This window comes from Leptonychotes weddellii, chromosome 13 (assembly GCF_054177405.1).
Source record: "Leptonychotes weddellii isolate Sample4059 chromosome 13, ASM5417740v2, whole genome shotgun sequence".
Classification (NCBI taxonomy): Eukaryota; Metazoa; Chordata; class Mammalia; order Carnivora; family Phocidae; genus Leptonychotes; species Leptonychotes weddellii.
This window is the reverse complement of record NC_138381.1, coordinates 60,058,440-60,078,254: the sequence shown is the minus strand read 5'-3', so window position 1 is coordinate 60,078,254 and position 19,815 is coordinate 60,058,440. Positions and strand designations below refer to the sequence as shown.

Here is a 19,815-nt window from a genome sequence, read left to right as displayed (position 1 = left end):
TCACCGAGTGTGGGCTAACAGCCCAGCTCTATCCCCACATGACCTTTTCAGCTCTCCGAACCTTGACCATTGCAGACTGATTCGGAGAAACCCTCCCATAAGAGCGACCTCTGACTTGGATCTGCCTTAGGCTGTCTCAGGACGTGGTTTCGGCGCTGGCGGGACCGAGGCCAGAGGGCGGCCCAGCAGAGAGCCCAACTCAGGAGGGCGGCTGCGCATCACGGCCGGTGGCGGCTGCGGCAGGCCATGGCCCGGTGGAAGGCGCACCATCTGGGCTGTGTCAGGAAGCGGGTGAGGCAGGCGGCGGCTCCCAGGCAGGAGACCACCACCTGGGGAAGAGGAGGGCTCTCTGGCAAAACCCACGACCGCCAGGATGCTGGGTGGTTGGGGTCCTGCGGGTACAAGGCTGCAGGGGCCTTTCTGGGAAGGCTGAGGGAAGCCAGCCTCTGCGTCGGGTCTCCTCCAGGCAAAAGATGGCCAAGTAGAGAAACCTGGCTCATCCTGAAGCATGGGGTGTCAGAGCTGGGGGGCCTCCAGAGTCACCTCGATGCTCATACAGGAGGCCCTGGCTTCGTCCAAGACTCCTCGTGGGGATGGGAGGACAGTTCTCTTGGGCCCGGAGCCTCTCACGCCGAGGCTGCACCCAGGTGATTGGCACACGGGGCCCTGACTGCTTTTAGCTGCTCTCTCCCCAGCTCCTGCAAAGGCGGGGTGCCCAGCTCCTGGCCCAGACCCGCAGCCGGGCCTGCTTCCACCAGTGGAAACAACAGGTGGGAGCCAGCGAGAAGCCCCTTCCCCTCCCACTGCTTCCTGAACCGACATTTAACTTTTTTATTATTTTTATTTATGTAATCTTTACACGCAACATGGGGCCCAAACTCACAGCCCCAAGATCAAGAGTCTTATGCTCCACTGACTGAGCCACCAGGTGCCCCCACATTTAAAATGTTTAATTCCACCCTCGTCCCAGGGCTCCCCCAACCCCCCGGTCATTTCCCGGCACTGCCCGGTTTCTTCCACCTGTGACCTGTACAAGCCCAAGGCACTTCAGGGCCCTGTTTCTACAGTGTCACATTAAAATATACTTTAGGGTAATATCCAAAAATTAATATGAATGCATTTTAAGTCTTCGCCCAGGACGTGATAAAACACCAGGCCGGATTGCATCGTGCCCAGCACGCTGCCCCCGCTGGCTCCCGTCCCCGGGGCTCTGCCTTTGTTCTTCCCAGAGGCGCACTCCTTGGTCCACCGCCTCAGGACCAGGCAGCGCTGGGCCCTTCCCAGTGGAGAGAGGGCAGCACCTTGCTAGAAAAGGGTCTCAGAGTGACCAGGACCCCGTGGTCAGAGCGGCCTCCCTGAGGGCAAAACTTCCATGATCTTCTCTCTCCGGCCCATAGCTGGCGAACAGGAGGCGCGAGCAGCAGGGCACAGCCCGGGCCCTGTGGTTCTGGTCCTTCTCACTACAGGCAAAGGTAACGGGGGCTCCCCCGCTGCTCTCCCTGCCTCTCCCAGGAGAGGACCTCGCTTCGGTGGACGGCAGGCTGGGCCGTGGGGCCAGCCCTGGGCGGGGGGGAGGCTTAAGCAGGGAGAGCTGGGCCTCATCTCCTCCTCGCCCTGGAGGTGTGGGCCGCGTGGCTGGGCTTTGTGCTGGAAAGGAGGAGAAAGAAGGCGCGTCAGGGGCGGGCCGTACAGGCCTACCACCGGCAGCTTCTCCAGGAGGGCGCCACACACCTCTTGCGGTTCGCAGCCGGCATGAAGGCCTTCCGGCAGCAGCTGCATGCCCAACAGCAGGTGCAGGTGAGGGGTCCCCCACCCCTTCTCGCGGGGGAGTGGGTAGGACACGGCAGGACCTGACCAGAGGCCTGTTGCAGGCAGCTCACAGTCTCCACCGTGCGGTCCATCACTGTGCCATGCTCTGGAAACAGAAGGTTCTGGGCCAGGGCAGGGAGCCTCGGACCCTCACGTGCACCATGCCCAGCAGGAGAGTGACATTTGACAGACCCCTTTCCACCTGTGTCGCGGCTGGGGCTGGGGATGCCGCCCTGGAGACCAGGAAGCCACGAGATCCTCATGGGCCCCGAGGAGCTCTGGGCAGCCTGTCTCTGGCTGCTGGGGACCCCCACCTCCTAGAGCTGTGAGTAGCCCATCCCTCGCCTCTTCTCCTTGCTTCTTGCTTGGAGCAAAAACTTGGACTACACGAGGAGGGAGGGTCACAGCTGAGCGGCGTGGACCCCTTTCTCCAGCAGGACCCTGACTCTCCCATTCCATCAAGCCCAACTGAAGGGACCTCAGCCTCTGTTCCTGCAGCACGTGGGGGAGAGAACATGTAGTTTTAAAAAAAGGAATCGGCTGTAGGGCAGCCCCACCCTCATGCCCCCAGACCTGCCAGTCTCCCTGCTTCTCCCCTTCCAGCCAGGAAATGGGCTTCCTCTAGGAGGCCCCGCTGTTTGTGACCTGGCTCGTCCCCGCAGAGCCAGCTGATGCAGCTGTCGGCTCCCAGAGTGACCAGCACTGCCTGAGCCTGGTGGAGAGGTCACCACTGGGGTGGGGGACTGGCCTGGGCCTCAGTCCGCTCCGCTTCCCTTGCTGCCGGACCCCGACAGGGCCTGACCCCGACGAGCCCGCTCCCCCTCTGATGTGGGAGGAGCATCCGTGTCACTGGGTGGCTGCAGAGGTCAGATGAAATGAGGCGGGCGAGGCATCCCCATGGCATCGGGCTCACTTCATTGGAATTACGGGAAGTACTCTGTGGCCCAGGCCCACTCCAGCTCGCCTGCTGACCTTGGGCCAGGGCCTTTCCTTCTCTGGCCCCCCGTTTCCCTGTAAGATTGGAGGGGGTCGGACTGGATGCCCCAGGCGGCCGAGAGGAACAGGCCTGTGTTTCTTCCCAGCAATGCTGCCCGCTTGGCAAGAAAGCAGCCTCGACGCCCACATTTCCTGCTGGAGCCGGTGCCGAGCCAGAGGCCCCTGGGGTGTGGCACCCTCGGGGGCAAAGGGTATGCTGTGTGGTCCTAGGGTGGGTGGCCTCCTTTCCTTCTTGCTCCTCAGGCGGGTGCCATGGCCTGACCAGCTCCTGCTGTCCCTCTGCTTAGGCCTGAGGCACCGAGGGCGTGCGACCCAGGTGTGGCCCAGCCCGCAGGCCCTGCCCTGACGAGGCCTTGCCTGCCAGTGGCCTGGACAGCACTGGTCCCAAGCAGCCCCCTGCCCCAGCCCGGGGCCCTGCCGGGTCACCCTGGCCCGAGGCTGCCCCCCACGTTGAGTACAGGCCCAGAGCTGCTGCCCCCTTCGTCCTTCATGCCACGTGGGGTGCAAGCACCTGCCAGGGTAAGTCCTCCTGGTCACCTGGGGTCACATTCTTCGGCCTGGCCTTCGGTGCTGTTCCTCACGCACTCGGTGCTGTAACCACAGCGGTACTCGCTGCTTCCAGAGCACTGCCGGCTCGGGAAGGTGCAGGGAGGCCGCTCATGCCTTCACCAAGTGTAGGCGCCCCTGTCCTCGGGACACAGTAGGGAAAGGCTGCTGAGGCCCCGGCTTGTGAAGCTTATGTCCCAGAGGTGGAGACCGAAGAAGAGCCCCGGACATAGATGAAGACACTGCAGATCATGGAGGGTCCTGCAGGCCCAGGGGAAGCATCTGGATTTTAAGTAGAAAGTGGTGGGGGCCGGTTGGCAGCTGTGATCCCATGGGCCAGCAGAAGGTGCCGGGAGCCAGGATTAGGTGTGGCTGGGCTGTGGGCAGAGCCCCCAGTGGGAGGCAGACTAGGCAGGACCTGCGCCGATGGGTTTGATAAGGGTGAGGAAGGAATCCAGGATGGCTCTTGGGTTTCTGGCTTGAATAACTCCAGGAATAATGAGTTCTACTGAAAGAGGGAAAACGGGGGTGGGGGGAGAGGCATGTCTGGGGTAAAGCCTGAAGAGTCTGTCTTGAACCTGTCCAATTTGGGATAAAGCAACAAGATTCTGAGTGTGGCCTTCGGGGAGGAGGTCAGGGCTGGAGAGCAAAACTGAGAGTCTGAAATGTAGTTGTTGAAGGTAAAACCCTGGGAACCGAAGAGAATGGCTCCTGGGAGGAAGGGGGCGGTGGCTCCCCGGGGCATGGGACAGCAAGATGGAGTCTGGGCACAGATGGCAAGGGGGTGCAAGAAGGCACGAGTGCTCAGTAATAGAGGAAACAGCGGCAGGGTTGGGCCCCCCAAGAGTTGATGCCCACAGAGAGCTGGTCAATGGTTACCAGGGGGCATGGTCACCAGAAGGGAATGGAGGGTTGTAGATGTGTCTGCCCAGGACAGTTGCCCTGGACCACTTTTCCTCGCTGAAGTGCAGGGGCCCAGCTCAGAGCGGGGCCGGTGCCAAGCCAGGCCCTGGGTCAGGGATGCGACTGGACTGCACGGGTGTGGGGTGTTCTTGGGCTGCCTACGGGACTTTCTCATGTCAGGTCTGAAGAAAGGGGCAGGGCCAGGCCTGGACTGGGTGAGCTGGTCGGTGGGCAGCCTGGGTGCCTCTCCCCCAGCCTTCCTCCCTGCTTCTGTGCTCATCCATCTTTCCTTCACAGGCGTCTGCACAGCCCACCACCCCTGGGCTCACAGCCCAGGCCTCGCCATCCCCAGCCAGTGTCCCTCACTCTGGCCTGCTGCTTCCTGGGGACTTCACAGGCATCGGCGGGCCTGGCTCTGCAAGCGCGGGTGTGCAGCTGAAGCCTGTCAGCACCAAGGGTGCCCGGGCCGGTCCCGATGCCTGGGATCCCTCCATTCAGCCTTGGCCTAGCCGGGACCGTGGTCGAGATCCAGCTTGTTCTGTCACCAAGGGCCCCACGGACCTGGAGGCTGAGCTGGAGGGCATCCAGCAGCAACTGCAGGACTATCAGACCATGAAGCAGAACCTCTCGTAAGACCCAGAAAAACCCCAGCTATTTCTCTGGAGTGGGCTGCCAGGGTCCTTGGGGCGGGCTGGGGAGGGGGTGTCCTGAGGCCCACCCACGGTGCCTGCGGAGCTGGGTGGTGGAGGCCTGCAGCGGAACAGAATCGCCCTCTCCCCCACTGCAAAGTAGATGCGCTACTTCCCCACCTGGAGGCGCAGCCAAGGGCCCAGCCAGGTTGGCAGCAGCTGTCTCCCTCGGGCAGGTCCTGCCAGCGGCAAGCAAGAAGCCTGCGCCTGTGGCTGGAGCTGAGCCACGAGGAGCCCAGGCCGGAGGACCAGGAAGCAGAGCGGCAGGTGCAGGAAGAACTACAGGAGGTGAGGCCCCAGGCAGACCTCGAAGGGCTTCCCACCCTGGCCCTCCCGGCCCTGGGGCTCCACTCAGCCTCCCCTTCCCATCCCCCAGGTGGAGCGGCAGATCCAGCGGCTGGCCTCTGAGCTCCAGGCCCAACGCCAGCCCGTCAGCGCCTGCATCGCGCGCGTCCAGGCCCTGCGGCAGGCTCTGTGCTAGTCACTGGCCCGGGGAGGCCTCAGCCCACCTCCAGGAACAGAACGCAAAGCTGCAATGAGTTTTATTTTTTATTTCAAAATGTTGCAATTAAATGAGTTACTGGTCAGAAGTCTCCCACTTTTCATACAAAAATACTGTGCTACTGATACAGTTGAAAGAGTTCAAATGGCTTCTCCTGCAGGAGAAATTCACAGCATCCCCGGGAAACCTGAACCCTGGCCCCCACCATCCGCGGCTCCCTAAGGACCGTGTACCTGTTACCTGGGGAAAGGTGTTGTAGGCACTGATCCGCCCCCCTCCCAATACACCAAGGCTCCTTCCTCTGCCTCCAACACAAACCCCTCAATCAATAGCAGCAACTTACCATGTTTCTATGGGTCTGGATATGGGGGGGGGGGTGGAACGAGCTCTCCCCTGGCCCTCCCTGGCCGCCACTACCTGCCTGTCCATTCACTCTGGACACCACTGCGGGGGGGGCGGGGGGTTCAATAATTGGTCTTGCCTACTGGAAAGAGGACTCGCCAGCTCTGCAAGTTCACTCACTAGGGCCGGTCAAACGCCATGCCATCAGTCCCCCTCGTGTGATGCTGGCGGAGTCAAGGAGGAGGTGTTCAGCCACAAGTGCAAGGAGACGGCTTTTCCCAAACAAGCAGGGTGGGGTGAACTGGGAACAGAAAGCCATTGTGTTAAAGGCCACATGGCGCTGCTCTGGGGGCAGCACAGCCCAGTCAGTGCAGGGGAGGCAGAGGGGAGGCTGAAAAGCAATGATGAGAGCAGCAAGAACGTATATAACCACTTCTGTCTTACAACAGAAATCAAGACCAACTGAACACCCAGCCAGGAGATGTAGGGTCTCCAGTTTATACAGTAGGTTAAAAAAATCTCCAAAAGGGAATTTGAGATCATCTTGGCCTGCAACTGTTCTTTCTCTTGAGGGTGGGAAGAGGGACGACGTAGGTCCAGGGCCGACAGGGGCTCTGACCTCACCCACACCTCAGAACGGCAGGAACTAGTCAGCCAGGTCCCGCATGGCCGGGCCCCGTAGCCCTGAGACTGTCCCCGCCCCAGACAGCCGTGGAGGCTCCCCGTAAAAGACCCTCCCGTTTCTCTTTAGAAAGCTCCCTCAGTAGCTTTCCTCAGCCGCCAAGAAGGATGCTCTAGAGGGAGCCCAGAGCCTCTCCGAACCGGATCTTCTGTCCCGCTTTCAGCTTGAAGTTGAAGTCCTTGGGGGCCTCAAAGATGAGCACGATGGTGGAGCCCAGGTTGAACTCGCCCAGGTGCTCGCCCTTGCGCATGGGGATGCCCTCCTTGTTGGCGTGTGTCACGAAGCTGAAGTCATTGTAGGAGCCCTTGCTGTAACGCGGGCTGTTCGTGTGCAGGTCCTGCAGGAGGCCCAGGGCAGAGCGTGTGGCGTCTGCTCCTGGACCCAGAACGCCTCTCTGCTGCCTGTCCCCCCGTCCCCAACCCAGCCTGGAAAGGGAGCTGGGGACAGCAACTCGGCCCATAAGCCTAACCAAACGGTCCCCAATAGCAGCTGTGAACCGGGACCCGGGGGGGGGGGGGGGGGACATAGAGGAATCAGACCCCACTCTTCTCCAGCACCCCGAGCAGGCGAGGGGCAGCCACAAGCTGACACAAGGAAAGGCAGCCCCGCCCCCCACTTCTCGGGGAAGGGGGGGCACTAGGTACCCCCTCAGACACTCGGCTTCCAATCAGCATGGTCCACCCTGAGCTCCATACTCCCCTTGGGTTCCCAGCAGAAGCAAAGTGCAGGCTGGGAGGTGAACCCCCTCCCTGTCCAGCCATCTCCAGATGAGCAAGCGACAGCACATCTGGGGCCGGAGCTGGCAGAGCAGGAGCCCAGGGCCCAGCCCCTCCTCGGGGCAGCTGCTCCACAGGGCCAGGCCGGGGACATGCCCTTCTAGAACTTACGGTCCCAACGGACCTGGCTCCACGGGAGAAGGGGTTGGGGGGACCCCAAGCGGCCCAGCCCTTGGGCCTGGCTCTGCTTACCCGGTCAAAGTAGATGCGTATGGAGCCCACGTTGGTGGCCCCCACAGCCGTCAGTGAGAAGAAGCCATGTTTCCAGTCCCCAGTGAGGACCACCCGCTCGTTGTGGCAGAAGAGCTCTTTGATCCAGCGGGCCATGCCGGGGTTCACGGACATCAGGGAGCCTGCGGGGGCAGGGACACTGCCATTCCACACCCGGCAAGAAGACCAGCCTCCCAGAGCCCCACGTCCACCCATCTCCTTCCAAATGCTGAGTGGGCTAGGCCCCAGGCTGCCCCCTGCCGCCCCCACCCAGCCAGACTAAAGCAGTCACCTCCCAGTCTCAGCACCCCAAGTGTGGAGCCTCGGTCCCTCGACACCAAAAAAGGCGTGAGGCTCTGGGCCAACCTGGGAAATGGCGCCGGTGGGAAACGGTCCAGTCAGTGGGGGAGTGGAAGCAGTGGTAGTCCCCGGGGGCCAGGTAGATGACACAGTGGTAGAGCTCGTTCCCTTCTCGAGTGACCAGCTGGTTCCTGAAGGAGCCGCAGGGGGTGGCTGCGGGAGACAGACACGAGGGCCCGGCTCTCAGACAAGCACCTGAGTCCTCAGGGAGGCCCCAAAGCTCCGCGCAGCAATCGCTGGCCCTTCCCTCCCGACGCATTCCCGTCCTCCTGGGTGAGGACCAGCCCAGCCACGCAAGGCTGCCACCAGGCAATGACCCACCTGGCGGGAAGGGCAGGTCATCCGTGGAGGTGCGCGGACCCAGGAACGACTCCAGCGAGTAGGTGACCCCCTTCACCTGCTCCACCTCACAGTTCTTCACCTGCCCGAAGTTCAGGATCTTCCCGTCTGACGGGCTGATCTGGAAGGGCCGAGAAAGTCTTGCTACTAGGGAGGCAGGCTCTCTGCCTCCCCGGGGCCCAGCCTGGGAGGAGAACCCACGGGCCACCTGCAGAGACGGCAGGGACCGGATGTCGAAGGCAGGGGCAAGAATCCCATCTCTGGGGGGGCGGGGCGGGGCCGGGCCTCACCACGCTGTGCAAGCCACAGACGGGCCGGGCCTGCGGCTTCAGCTTGCGCCGGAAGAACTCGCTGAGGTTGCGGTAGTGGTGCAGGTCCTCCACGGCGGCCTCCTTCATGTTCACGCCGAACGTCCAGATGTACAGGCTGTAGACCGGCCGGCGCAGCCAGTGCGGCAGCTCCACCTGGTTGAGGCGGCCCCAGGCCCGCGACAGCAGGCGCGTGGGCACCGACTTGTACAGGGCCACCTGCGGGCCACAGACAGGCAGATGCGCGACGGCCCCGCGTGCCCCCCAGCGCCCCCCCCACCCCCGGCCCCAGAGACCGGGGCACCCCGCCACGGCTTTGTGATGTGGCTGTTGCCCACCAGGAACCAGACTGAGCTTCCCACTCTCACAAACCGAGTACTGGCCGAGACCGACACAGTGACTTAAACTCAGGGGCGTCAGTCCCTACGCACTTTGCGCACCGTCCCCAAGGGGAGGCCGGCCAGCGCGGTCCTTCTTTAGGAAAGGCGGTGCGTGCCCGGCTCTGCCACCTGCACGGAGAGGCTGCAGCAGGAAGGGCCGGGGGCCCCGGCGCGCGTGGGACTCTACAGCCCAAAGCGCGCATCTGGTCCGACCAGGAAGCAGAGGGCACCCCCACACCAGATGCGCTGAACCACGGTCACCAGAGCCCGCCCGCCGGGCCTCCCCCAGCCAAACTCTCGGGGCCAGGCGACCTGGAAGGGGACGCCTCGCAAGCCTCAGGTGCTGCCGCCACAGCAGGACCTGCCTCTAACCGGCAGCTGGGGCCTGTCAGCCTGACCCAGACACCAAGTCCCCAGGGTGTAAAGGCAATTTCATTCCAAGTTTAAACACCTCTACGGTGTACTCAGTCAGTGGCGCCCCAAACTCTTCTAGCTGACGCCCATCAGAGCCCAGGGTTCCCTGCTTGGGGTCAGCCTGCCCAGAGACCCAGGGCCAGGGAGCCGGGCAGCCCTCAGGGCTGCGGCCAGGTTGCTCCCTCACCCAGCCCTGCCTGGGGCTACCAAGTCCAGAAACACCCTAAGGGGCCCAAACAGGCACCAGGCTTCCTGAATCACCCTCTGGCATCCAGGAATTAATTTGCATTCTTCTCAAAATCACCTCTGAGCTCTCTTCTGCCCTAACACAGGAAATCAGACACATTTTCTGAATGCCCAGTGTGGGTTCCTTCCAGAAGCAGAGCCCCCAAAGGGCACGAATGCAGGCAAGGAGAAGAGGCAGCGTACAGCAAGCCCTCAGGGCCACCAACCAGCCTGGCCTTCCCAACCAGCTTGCCTGTCAAAATGACCATCCCAAGGGCTCAGCACCCACACCATCAGCTCTAATCGAACAACTGTCTCCTCCATTCTGTGTCCGGGATCCCAACCTTAGGCCCGCCCTTGGGTGTGGAGGGGAGCCGGGCCAGCAGCCTGTGCACACTTACCCTGCTCACGGGCCTCCATCCCACCCGGCTGAGCGGTCTGAGGGCACCGAAGGGCAGGAGGTAGTAGAGGACCGTCAGGGGCCAGGAGCGCAGTTTCAGGGCGGGTCTGGACATACAGCTCAACTGTCCCAGCCTCCGCCTCAGGGCCAGCTGAGGGAAGTGCAACCTGCAGAGCAGATGTCCATGCATGGCCAGGTCAGCGGTCAGGGTCTGGGAGGCCCCGGCCCACCCTCGGCAAGCTTGCCTCTCCGCGGAGTCCGGCAGCACTGGCCGTGGTCCCTCAACCCAACCCCAGGCTGAGGTGGGGGCTCCGCTGCCTTTGTTCGCCAGACTCTCATCCCAGTCTCACCCACCTGCCTACCAGCTAAGGAGGACTGGGAATCGGGGGCAGCACAGGGAAGATGGGGTGCACAGCCTGCATCACAGCCCCCTTCCCCCCCACTCCTGGGGCCAGCTCTGCCCGGAGAGGCACCAGGGAGCAACCACTGCACTGCAGGGTCTTGGAAAATCTCTTCCTGGCGCTAGGCCTCGTTTCCTCATCTGATAAACGAAGGGATTGGGCCTGACAAGATCCCAAAGGAAAACCCCCACGAACATGCACCTGTAAACACACCCCCCCCACGAAACAGCTAAAGCTCCACCCACCTGCCTGGTCTTTCTACATCAGATCAGGTTCTCCAAAAGAGACCCAGAGATTGGAGGGAGGAACCTCCCCACCAGCCCTCAGACCACCTCCCAGGTCTGCTGGGGTCACACACCTGAGCCAGGCTCCTCTTTTCTCTCCCCAGACCCCACCAGCCCAAATTCAGTGCATTCAGCACAGGCTCAGCCTCGTGGGGATCTCAGAGGCTGGGTGGGCCTTTCCACCAAAACCGTGGCCTCCCGAGATACAACAGTGACATCCAAGTCCCCTGGTCCCATGCCTAGGCACTAGGAAATGCTCCTGAGGCCCAGTGCAGCCACCAGGAGACCATATTCCCACCCACACTGAGAAGGTTCCCAGGCCTCAGTTTCCTCATCTGCAAAAAGACTGCATTCAACTGGATAATCTAAGGCTCCCATCTGCGCCTCTGTGCTCTCAGAGAAGCCATGTCCTCTGCCTTAGGTTGCTGAACAAAACCAAGGAACAAAGAAGCATCTCAGCTGATACTAAAAAGAAAAAACGGGAGAACCAAGCTGATGGCTGGGCACCTGCTGTTCGATGACTGCAATGGAAGACGCTTCTTTCCACAGCTCACCAGGCTCCCTGTCTTCCTTCTCTCCCACCCTACCCCACCGTGTTTTCAAAAGGTCCGGGAAGGGGGTATGGGCCAAGCAAAGCTGAACAAATCCCTGCTGTCCCCAGGGCTTCCCCCACCCGCCCTGATCACTGCAGAAACCCAGGGACCAATCCCAGAAGAGCGGCACCTCTCCCGGAGCGGAGGGCGGGGGGAAGCCCGGGGTGGGGGCCTGGGAACAGCAATTAGGATGCAGCAGACAGAAGGCTACCAGCCCGCTCCGCCTCCCCAGGTACCTGAAGCGGGCTCTCCGACTCAGGCCCCCTGGGCCGGGCCCCTCCAGCCTCGGGGGCTGATCCCCTGGCCCCCTGCCGCCACCTCCACTGCGGGGCTGCTGGACGTGAACTCTGACCTTCCGGAGGTCGTGGCGGGGCACAGTGGGGTTAGGACGGGGGCGGCAGCATCTCACCATTTCGCCGCCGCTCGGAGCTCAGGTCCTTGCCGTGCCTCTGACTGACACATGGTGGGCGGCACCAGGCACACTCGCCTTTGTTTCTCCTCCTTCCTCCCTTCCCCCCAAGCCAGAAGCTCCTGCGCTGTCACCACTCCTCGGGCTGGCCGCCTGGTGGCTGGTGGGCCGCTTCCCGGCGTGCCTGGGTCCCGCCGGCTCACGGGGCGCAGGTTAGAGGTCAGGGCTATTGCAAAGACAGGCACTGGTCACACCTGCTCGGGAAGCGGCAGGGGGGCCTGCCGCCTGGGACACAAGCCCCTGCCCTCCGCCCGCTCTGTCCCCGGGCTTGGCCACCGGCCTGCTCCAGTGAACTGATGGCAGGGAAGGGGCCAGGCGCCTACAAGCCCAAGAAGCACAAGTGGGAACCTGAGTCCTGTGCTCCAGGCGGGAGCCCAGCGTCGGCCGGTCTGTGGCTCGGGCAGCCCCTCCCTCCCTGACCCACTTTCCATTCAGGTGCCGAAGTAGCATCTGAGGAATGAGAGAGCAGGAAGGCAGGAGAGGCACAGAGGGTGAGACGCTGGACATCTGACCTGCTCCAGCTCTCTCCTTACTGCCCCCCGGGGCCTCAGAGCCTCCCACCCCCGTACCAACCCCCACAAGGCCTCCTCAGCAGACGAGCACACACGTGACCTGACCTGAGGGAAAACCAACCAGGACTGAAGCCCAAACCAGTGTGCACCCCCCCATCTTTGCTTTGGACAGCACTTTGGCCCTGCCTGGCAATCTGGGACGGGAGGATACACCCGGCCTCCACAAGGCCCTCACAGATAACAGGGAAGGAGAACAAACACTCCACGGTTGTTGCTGTCTAAGCCCAGGGATAGTCAAGGCCCCCCTCAGCCTGGCCTCCAATCCCAACTGTAGGCTACAGGGGATAGACAGGTGCCTTGCCACCATCTTTAGATGCAGAGATTCGGGCCCCAAGAGAAGCTCCCAAGGCAGAGAACTGACCCAGCCGCGGACACAGTCCCAGGCCAATGCTGACCCCCCACACAGCCAACCGACTGACAAGAGCGAGAGGCTCCACTCGGACACGGCTCCACCCACACAAGGGTGAAATGTCGCCCTGGCAAAGTCACCTCAGCCAGAGGTGAAAATGCTAGCCCCTGGAGAGTCAAATCCCTGGGAGTACAGTGAGAGCCAAGACTAAGGTCTGAAGTAAGCATGGATTTCCAGCCCCGACCAAGTGGCTAGGCCTGGGCCACCCCGGGCCCAGACCCCTCCGGCAGAGATCAGCTCCCCAGGCCACTCGCCTGAGTGGCAGGACAGCTCACTGGGGGTGAGCCAGGTGGGACGGTGCCCACCACCCAGCCTCACCCAGAAGCACATATGGACACAAGCCTCCTCCGTCCCAAGGGCCAGGCCCAGGGACCCATGGACACCCCCGTGTCTATCTCCCACCCATGCTAAGCCTCCTAACTTTCCCATCCATGACATCCCATCCCGACCTGGTCGGGTCACCTCAACTATACCGCCCACGTACTGAGCCCACACCCCGCCCCTCCAAGGCCCACCAGGCCACGGGGCCCCACACTGGCCCCCTGTCAGCTCCCCAGGGAAACAGGCCCCAAGGTGTGACAGGCAGGCAGGGTCGGGCACGGCGCTTGGCTCCCAAGCACTCTTTCCCCCACTCTAGAGAGCTCGGACTGAGTGCACACTTGGGACTCACAGTGAGGCCAATGAGGCCCTGTGGGAGAGGACAGGAGCCCGCGTCTCCTCTTGCCCATCTTCCTCACTAGCCTACCACCCGGGGCAGCGGCCCCCGCAGCACACTGCCAGAAAGATACCTGCCGGAGCCCGTACACAAACTGAGCTTGGCCCGAAACCTCCAGTCCTCAAAGTAGATTTCTGTGCATGCCTCTCCCATTTCATTCACCCCAGGGCGTCCAGTCCAGGGACTTGGCTAGGGCAGGGTGGGCCCTCACCCTTCCTCCTGCAGTGCAGGGGTGTTCAAGGAGGCTGGCCCAAGTTGCTGCTATCCTAGAGACTCTAGAAACTGCCCCAAAGGGCTGGCAGGATGTCCTTAGCCCTCAGTCCTGTCTCCATCACCACTCTTCCTCTTTGGAAATGGGACAGTGACCAGACTGTCAGGCTTCTTCCAAATCACCATGCATGGGCCCTAGAAGGTCCCCAGGGAGCAGAAATGAATTCATCTGTCCCCCAGGAAACAGGCCTGGCACCCTCTGTCCAGCTCAAAGCTGCAGGATGGAGGGAAGGGGGTCCCTAAGGGTCATTCATGCTTCCCAAAGGCTGAGCCACTTCCTAGGCCAACAGTGCTCCCGCCCTCCCCATTTCAGTGCCCCACTTGCCCCCACACCTGTGATGACCCTTGGAGCCCAAGTCAATGCTCGCTCTCTAGCTCCCCGGAGTGGGACTAGGGGCTCAGGCCCAGATGAGGAAACTGCAAGGAGGGTACCCTGAGTTGAGGAAGTACAGACACCTTCCCTCTCTCCCCAGTCTCAAGAACACTCTGTGAAGAAGAGTTGTGAGCTGTGACCAGTAGGAGTTTAAAGTTATCACAAGGCCTAAAGGCCATCCACAATGCACAGGAGAGCTCAGAGGCTTTGGTAGGGGAGGGGACAATCCAGTTACTGCAGTCCTGGCTGCCCTGCCGGCCCTGAGAGCTGGGAGGGGCCTTGCAAGTCACAGGTACTCTGTAGCTATGTTTCCTCATCTGGAAAATGGGAAGGGCCACTCCTGCTCACTCCCTCGAGGCTCAGATCATAGCAGTGACCCTGGCCCAGAACTCTACTCTGTTCAGAGACACCACGCCTCACTTCCACCCTAGACCTTGGTGCATCCTCATCCTGGACCTGACTCCCAGCACTTCACCTCCGTTTCCAAACCCACACTCTGGGAGGACGGAGGTTTGCTCCCACTGGCAAGATAGAAGGAACAGGGTAGAGGCAGCAGTTCTGAAAGAGCCCAAACCACGGGGGCAGTGGCTGCCCTTCTGAGCAGGAGCAGTGGCCCAACAGGACCAGGTGGGGGGGGTCACCTTTGTCTAGATGTCCTGTTCTGGGGGTTCACACCCGAGCAGTGCTCAATGTCCCCATCTACCCTCACAGCCTGTGATGAAGGCAACACTACCCCCTCAGTGGAATGGAACATTCCAACTGAAGTCAGATGGATGGACCCAGGCCCCAGGCCAGTTACCGGTTGCTAGAGGTGTGGGGGTGGGGGCTGGCGGGAGGCAGGCTCCTGCCTGGTTCCCTTGGACTCTGGTGGATTCAGGTTTGAGTCGGGCAAGGCCAGGAAGGCAGGGACAGAGTCGGGACTGTCTGCCCCCAACAAGCACTCCCTGAGCACCAAGGGCCTTGCAGCCAGGCACAGCCAGGCACAGGTCCCACCAGAGACACTGAGAAATATGCTCTTGCCCCCTGAGCGGAACTCTCACTGGGTGCCAGTGTCACTCCTGAAGCCTCAGCAGAAAGCCTCAGAGTCCCCAAGTCCTAGGTCTACCTACCTTTCCTTTTATTTATTTTTTTTTTAAGATTTTATTTCTTTATTTGAGAGACAGAGACACAGAGAGAGCAGGAGTTTGGGAGGGTGGGTGCGGACAGAGGGAGAGGGAGAAGCAGGCTCCCGGCTAAGTAGGGAGCCCAACGTGAGGCTTGATCCCAGGACCCCGGGATCATGACCAGGGCGGAAGGCAAAGGTTTAACCAACTGAGCCACCCAGGCACCCCCCCTGCCTGACTTTCTGAGCCCACTTCTCCCCCAGCTCACCTGAAGCTGTGTCCAGGGGGGCCACCAACCCTTCCTCCCTGTGTTCCAGGGCTAGAAGCAGATAAGACTTCAGGAAGAGGAAACAGGGAAAATGGATTCTCGCCAGGTGAAATGGGCGAGCCATCTTGGGGAAGCTTTGGGCAAGAGAAGAGGAAGCAGAAGGGCCCAGAGAAGCTTCTTTAAAGCCGGTGGCCAGGGAAGGGCGGGGGAAGGTACTCCCCACAGCACTGGGCTTCCTTAAATCTCCCAAAGAAAGGAATCTTCTCTCCGGGATGGGGCTCTGCGAAGGGCAGCGTGTCACCCCCATTCCGACCCTCGGGTGAGGAACTGGGAACACCTCCGGTCCCACCCAGGAACAGGGCCGCTTCCCTCCCTGACTGGCGCCAGTCAGGCCCCGTGGGCAGCACTGAGGCAATCACCCGGAGCTCCGGTGCAGGAGGGGACACGGAGCCCAAGCCCAGCATTTCCCCTTTCGGCTGGAGGGCCAGGAGATGCTACCCGACGCGGCGGAAATGAGCTCATCCGGAGCGGCCCGTGACCCACCATGTGGGGCAGGAGAAGCCCACAATGGGATGGAGACTGTGGGGTGGGCTCTCCGGCCCAGGGTCCCGCAGTTCCAAGGGGCGACGGGCACCCAGGACGCCCGTTCCGGGCTCCGGGCGCTCACTGGCTCACTCACCCGCAGGTGGTCCCGTTCCGTTGGGCTTCAGGCACCGACTCTCAGGGAGGCACCGCTCCGGGGAGGAAGCCTCGGCGGGCGGGGACTCGGCTTTGGCCACTCAGACCGCCTGGGGGCGGGGGCAAAGGGCGGATACCGGACACCGGCAGACAGACGGCTCCTCCCTCCAGCCAGGCCCAGCCACCGTGCCCAGGGCCCCTTTAAGAGGAGGGGCTGCGGCCCAGGGACCAGCCCCCGCCGGTCACGGGATTTCCTGGCAACACCTCTTGGGCCGGGACCGTCCTCCCTGCCCACCCCGACCCAGGTAAATAGTCCCAGGCCTCCACATGCGGCTGACCTCACCCAGGGCCAGCTTCCTGGGACTGAGCAGAAAGCCACCTCCAGGCACCTTTTCTAGCCCTTGAAGCACACACACAGTATCTAAGTCCTGGCTCTTTGCCATCCTGAAGGTACAAGCTGCCCCCAGTCCCACCCCCGCCCCCTCTCCTCCAGGCAGACACCCCTACCATACAAAACCCCTGCCACACAAAATCTGGCCAGGCCAGGGAACCAGACACAGTAAGGAAAAAGTTCCTTCTGGCCTCGAGGGGGGTGGGAGGAATTCGTGCACCTGTCCTCATCTGGGTCCATCCCAGCAAGTGCTCTGTGACAAGCTACAGACCTGGGATGCTGCAGCGGGGAGAAGGCCAAAAGACAGGGTCCCTCCTCATGGACTTCCATAATATTGGGACACCCACAATGCACAGGAGGAACACGGAAGCAGGGAGCCCCCCTGGGACTTAGGTTCCAGCACACGGCTGGTGAATACCCAACATGGGCTGCACCTCGCAGTTTCCTAGTCTGGGCCCACAGCATTCTCTGAGCCTCAGTGAGGCTTAAGACCCCTTCTCACCCCAGAGCTCCAAGCAAACACACCGTAAAGACGGGATAAAAAGGAGTTAAAGCACAGGAAGATAACACAGAATCCTGGCAACACTAAATTCCAGAACCAGAAAGATCCTGGAGGACCATTCTGACTTCCCCCAAAGCTGCCGGCACTTCCAGACCAGGCCTAGTCCAAGTTACACTCGGGGGGAGGAAGACAAAAGCCCAGGTTCTCATTTGCTAAGCAGCCTTTGGAACACCAATGCTCTCCCTGTAAAATGAGCAACAGGCCACCCCACGTCTACCGGAGTCCCTTTTTAACCACTGTAAGCCTCTCGGGCAGACTGGTGTTTAGAAAACTTGTAAGCCAGCCCACAGGTCTGTCCTGAGATCAGCCTTCTAGTCTGACTTCCACCACGTATGTTTCGGTAAGGAAATGCCTTCTAGATTCCAGACAATAGTTAAAAACGATTTCTGGGAAAAACAAAAATCCTTTGGTAAGTTTAGGTTCCCACCCTGAATGAGGTCCCTTCCAGCCACACTGGGTCCTCCCACCTTGCTGGGACTCCCCTGTGTGAGAGTGCCACCTAGTGCCACTTCAAGGCTCTGCAGGCCCCAAGCCACTCGGCCACCGGCACCTGCGGACAGGCGTCCCCGGTCCGTCAAGCCCCTGCAGCTCCATGCTGAGTGAATTTCATGCGCTGCTGTGCCGGGGGATGAAGGTAACAGTGGGGCAGGCGTGGCAGGTGCAGTCTGCTACTTCTCATTCCCTGGGGGCCAGGAGAGGCCTCCTGAGGAAGACCAGTAATGGCTGGTCTCACGGCTGGCGCAAGAAGCCATGGGCAAGTTAGCACCCTCGCAAAAGTCTGGACAAAGAGCCAGGACAAGCATGACGCGGCCTCAGGAGATCTCTTCCTCTGAAAGCTTCTCCCAGCCCTGCCAAACAGCCCCCTCAAATGCGCAGATGTTTCTTAGCAGTCCCACCAGCAGCTCCTGGAAGAGGGGGCCCAGAGGAGGGGCAGTCTGCAGCATGATAAAGGAAAGTGACTGGTGGCAGAACAGCCTAGCAGAAAGTGCCCCACAGGGCCCTGAAGGTGTCTGCGTCAGCCACCCTGGACTCCTTCCAGCCCCAGAGCTCAGCTTTGTCTTTTTCTCATCTTCTTTGGGCAGAGTCCTGGGCTCTTCCACACACTGCTGCTCAAAGCCTCAGAGGCAGGTAGTTCCCAAGTGCTGAGGTACAGGCAGAGCTGTCCCTGGGCTGGGGGAGGCAGGGAAGAGGCGCAGGATGGAGAAGGGGGGCCTGGCTGGGCTGAGCGACCTAGGGGAGTGGCTGCCACAGTTCCTCCCAGGTAGGGGCCCCGAAGCCCGATACACCCTTCTGCCCTTGAATGAGCCCAAGATTCTCTGAAGACAGAGCTGGGGTGTAAACTGTACGTGAGCGGGTGAGGTGATCGACTTCCCTGCCAACTTGACTGCGCACTTCAACATCCACGTTTCCTCAACACCTATTAGGTAAGAAGTAAAACAGTCTAGACATACCTCAGAGATACTGCAGGTTTGGTTCCAGCCTACTGCAACAAAGCAGATATCAAAATAAAGCAAATCAAATGAATTTTTTGATTTCCCAGTGCATATAAAAGTTATGTTTACGCTATGCTACATATTAGTATATTAAATATGCAATAGCATTATGTCTAAAAAACCAATGTACATGGGGTGCCCAGATGGCTCAGTGGGTTAAGCATCCACCTTCAGCTCAGGTCATGATCTTGGGATCGTGGGACTGAGCCCCACAGCGGGCTCCCTGCTCAGTGGGGAGTCTGCTTCTCCCTCTCCCTCTGCCTCTACCCCTCCTGGCTCGTGCTCTCTCTCAAATACATAAATAAAATCTTAAAAAAAAAAAAAGCAATGTATGTAATTAAAAAATATTGCTAAAAAATGTTAGCCATCGGGGCGCCTGGGTGGCTCAGTTGGTTAAGCGACTGCCTTCGGCTCAGGTCATGATCCTGGAGTCCCGGGATCGAGTCTCACATCGGGCTCCCTGCTCGGCAGGGAGTCTGCTTCTCCCTCTGACCCTCCCCCCTCTCCTGCTCTCTCTCTTTCTCTCTCTCAAATAAATAAATAAAATCTAAAAAAAAAAAAAAAAAAATGTTAGCCATCATCTGAGCTTTCAGCAAGTTGCAGTCACTGATCACAGATCACCGTAACAAATATAATAATGAAAATGTTTGAAATATTGCAAGCATTACCAAAATATGACACAGGGGCACAAAGTGAGCATACACTGTTGGAAAAATGGCACTGACAGACCTGCTGGACGCAGGGCTGCCACCAACCTATTTGTAAAAAGAACGCAATTATCTTTGAAGCGCAATAAAGCAAACTGCAATAAAATGAGGTGTGCCTGTATGTACTGAATCTCTACTCCCTGCCAGCATGGGACGAGGTATTTACACATATATCCTTCTCGTTTAACAACCTTATGAAGAAGTTAATAGCAGCCTGTTTACAGAGAAGAAAAATAAAAGCTATAATAATTATATAAAGTTGTAAAAAGTGCAGACCATGTTCAATACTGTCCAGGGTGGTCACAGACACCACAGCACAGAGGGGCATGCCGAGTGCCGGCCAGTGGGGCTCCGGCAGGTGGGCAGGAGCAAGGACACGGGGTGATGTGTGGGCACAGGCTTATCTGTCCTCATTCCTTTTCACAAACTGGAATGCTGCACCATACATTTTTTTTTTTTTTAAAGATTTTATTTATTTATTTATTTGACAGAGAGAGACACAGCGAGAGAGGGAACACAAGCAGGGGGAGTGGGAGAGGGAGAAGCAGGCTCCCCGCAGAGCGGGGAGCCCGATGCGGGACTCGATCCCAGGACCCTGGGATCATGACCTGAGCCGAAGGCAGTCGCTTAACCAACTGAGCCACCC

The 19,815-nt window shown here is 60.2% G+C and overlaps 2 protein-coding genes across 22 annotated transcripts in view; one reads left to right on the top strand and one right to left on the bottom strand.

Annotated features, from left to right (window-relative positions):
- SFI1 (SFI1 centrin binding protein) overlaps window positions 1–5,533 on the top strand; it is a 96,949-nt gene extending 91,416 nt beyond the window's left edge. For 12 of the 15 annotated variants that reach the window (XM_031028356.2, XM_081801768.1, XM_081801775.1 and 9 more), the window contains 10 exons: window positions 131–291; window positions 696–770; window positions 1,398–1,472; window positions 1,621–1,797; window positions 1,872–2,134; window positions 2,892–2,996; window positions 3,093–3,324; window positions 4,552–4,883; window positions 5,120–5,231; window positions 5,320–5,533. In XM_031028356.2, the coding sequence (XP_030884216.2) occupies window positions 131–291; window positions 696–770; window positions 1,398–1,472; window positions 1,621–1,797; window positions 1,872–2,134; window positions 2,892–2,996; window positions 3,093–3,324; window positions 4,552–4,883; window positions 5,120–5,231; window positions 5,320–5,424 (1,637 nt within the window). In that variant the 3' untranslated portion in view covers window positions 5,425–5,533. Of the gene's footprint in view, window positions 1–130; window positions 292–695; window positions 771–1,397; window positions 1,473–1,620; window positions 1,798–1,871; window positions 2,135–2,891; window positions 2,997–3,092; window positions 3,325–4,551; window positions 4,884–5,046; window positions 5,232–5,319 lie in introns of those variants that run through there. The other 3 variants (XM_081801771.1, XM_081801773.1, XM_081801778.1) reach the window with 3 other exon arrangements.
- The window catches only part of PISD (phosphatidylserine decarboxylase), a 45,890-nt gene continuing 31,554 nt past the window's right edge, over window positions 5,480–19,815 (bottom strand). Inside the window, exons 1-9 of one of the 7 annotated variants that reach the window (XM_031028369.2) lie at window positions 15,758–15,875; window positions 15,339–15,389; window positions 11,569–11,794; window positions 9,883–10,048; window positions 8,445–8,681; window positions 8,137–8,275; window positions 7,822–7,968; window positions 7,438–7,598; window positions 5,480–6,806 (exon numbers count right to left, since the gene is read on the bottom strand). In XM_031028369.2, the coding sequence (XP_030884229.2) occupies window positions 6,582–6,806; window positions 7,438–7,598; window positions 7,822–7,968; window positions 8,137–8,275; window positions 8,445–8,681; window positions 9,883–10,048; window positions 11,569–11,794; window positions 15,339–15,389; window positions 15,758–15,860 (1,455 nt within the window). In that variant the 5' untranslated portion in view covers window positions 15,861–15,875 and the 3' untranslated portion in view covers window positions 5,480–6,581. The other 6 variants (XM_081801786.1, XM_031028368.2, XM_031028370.2 and 3 more) reach the window with 6 other exon arrangements.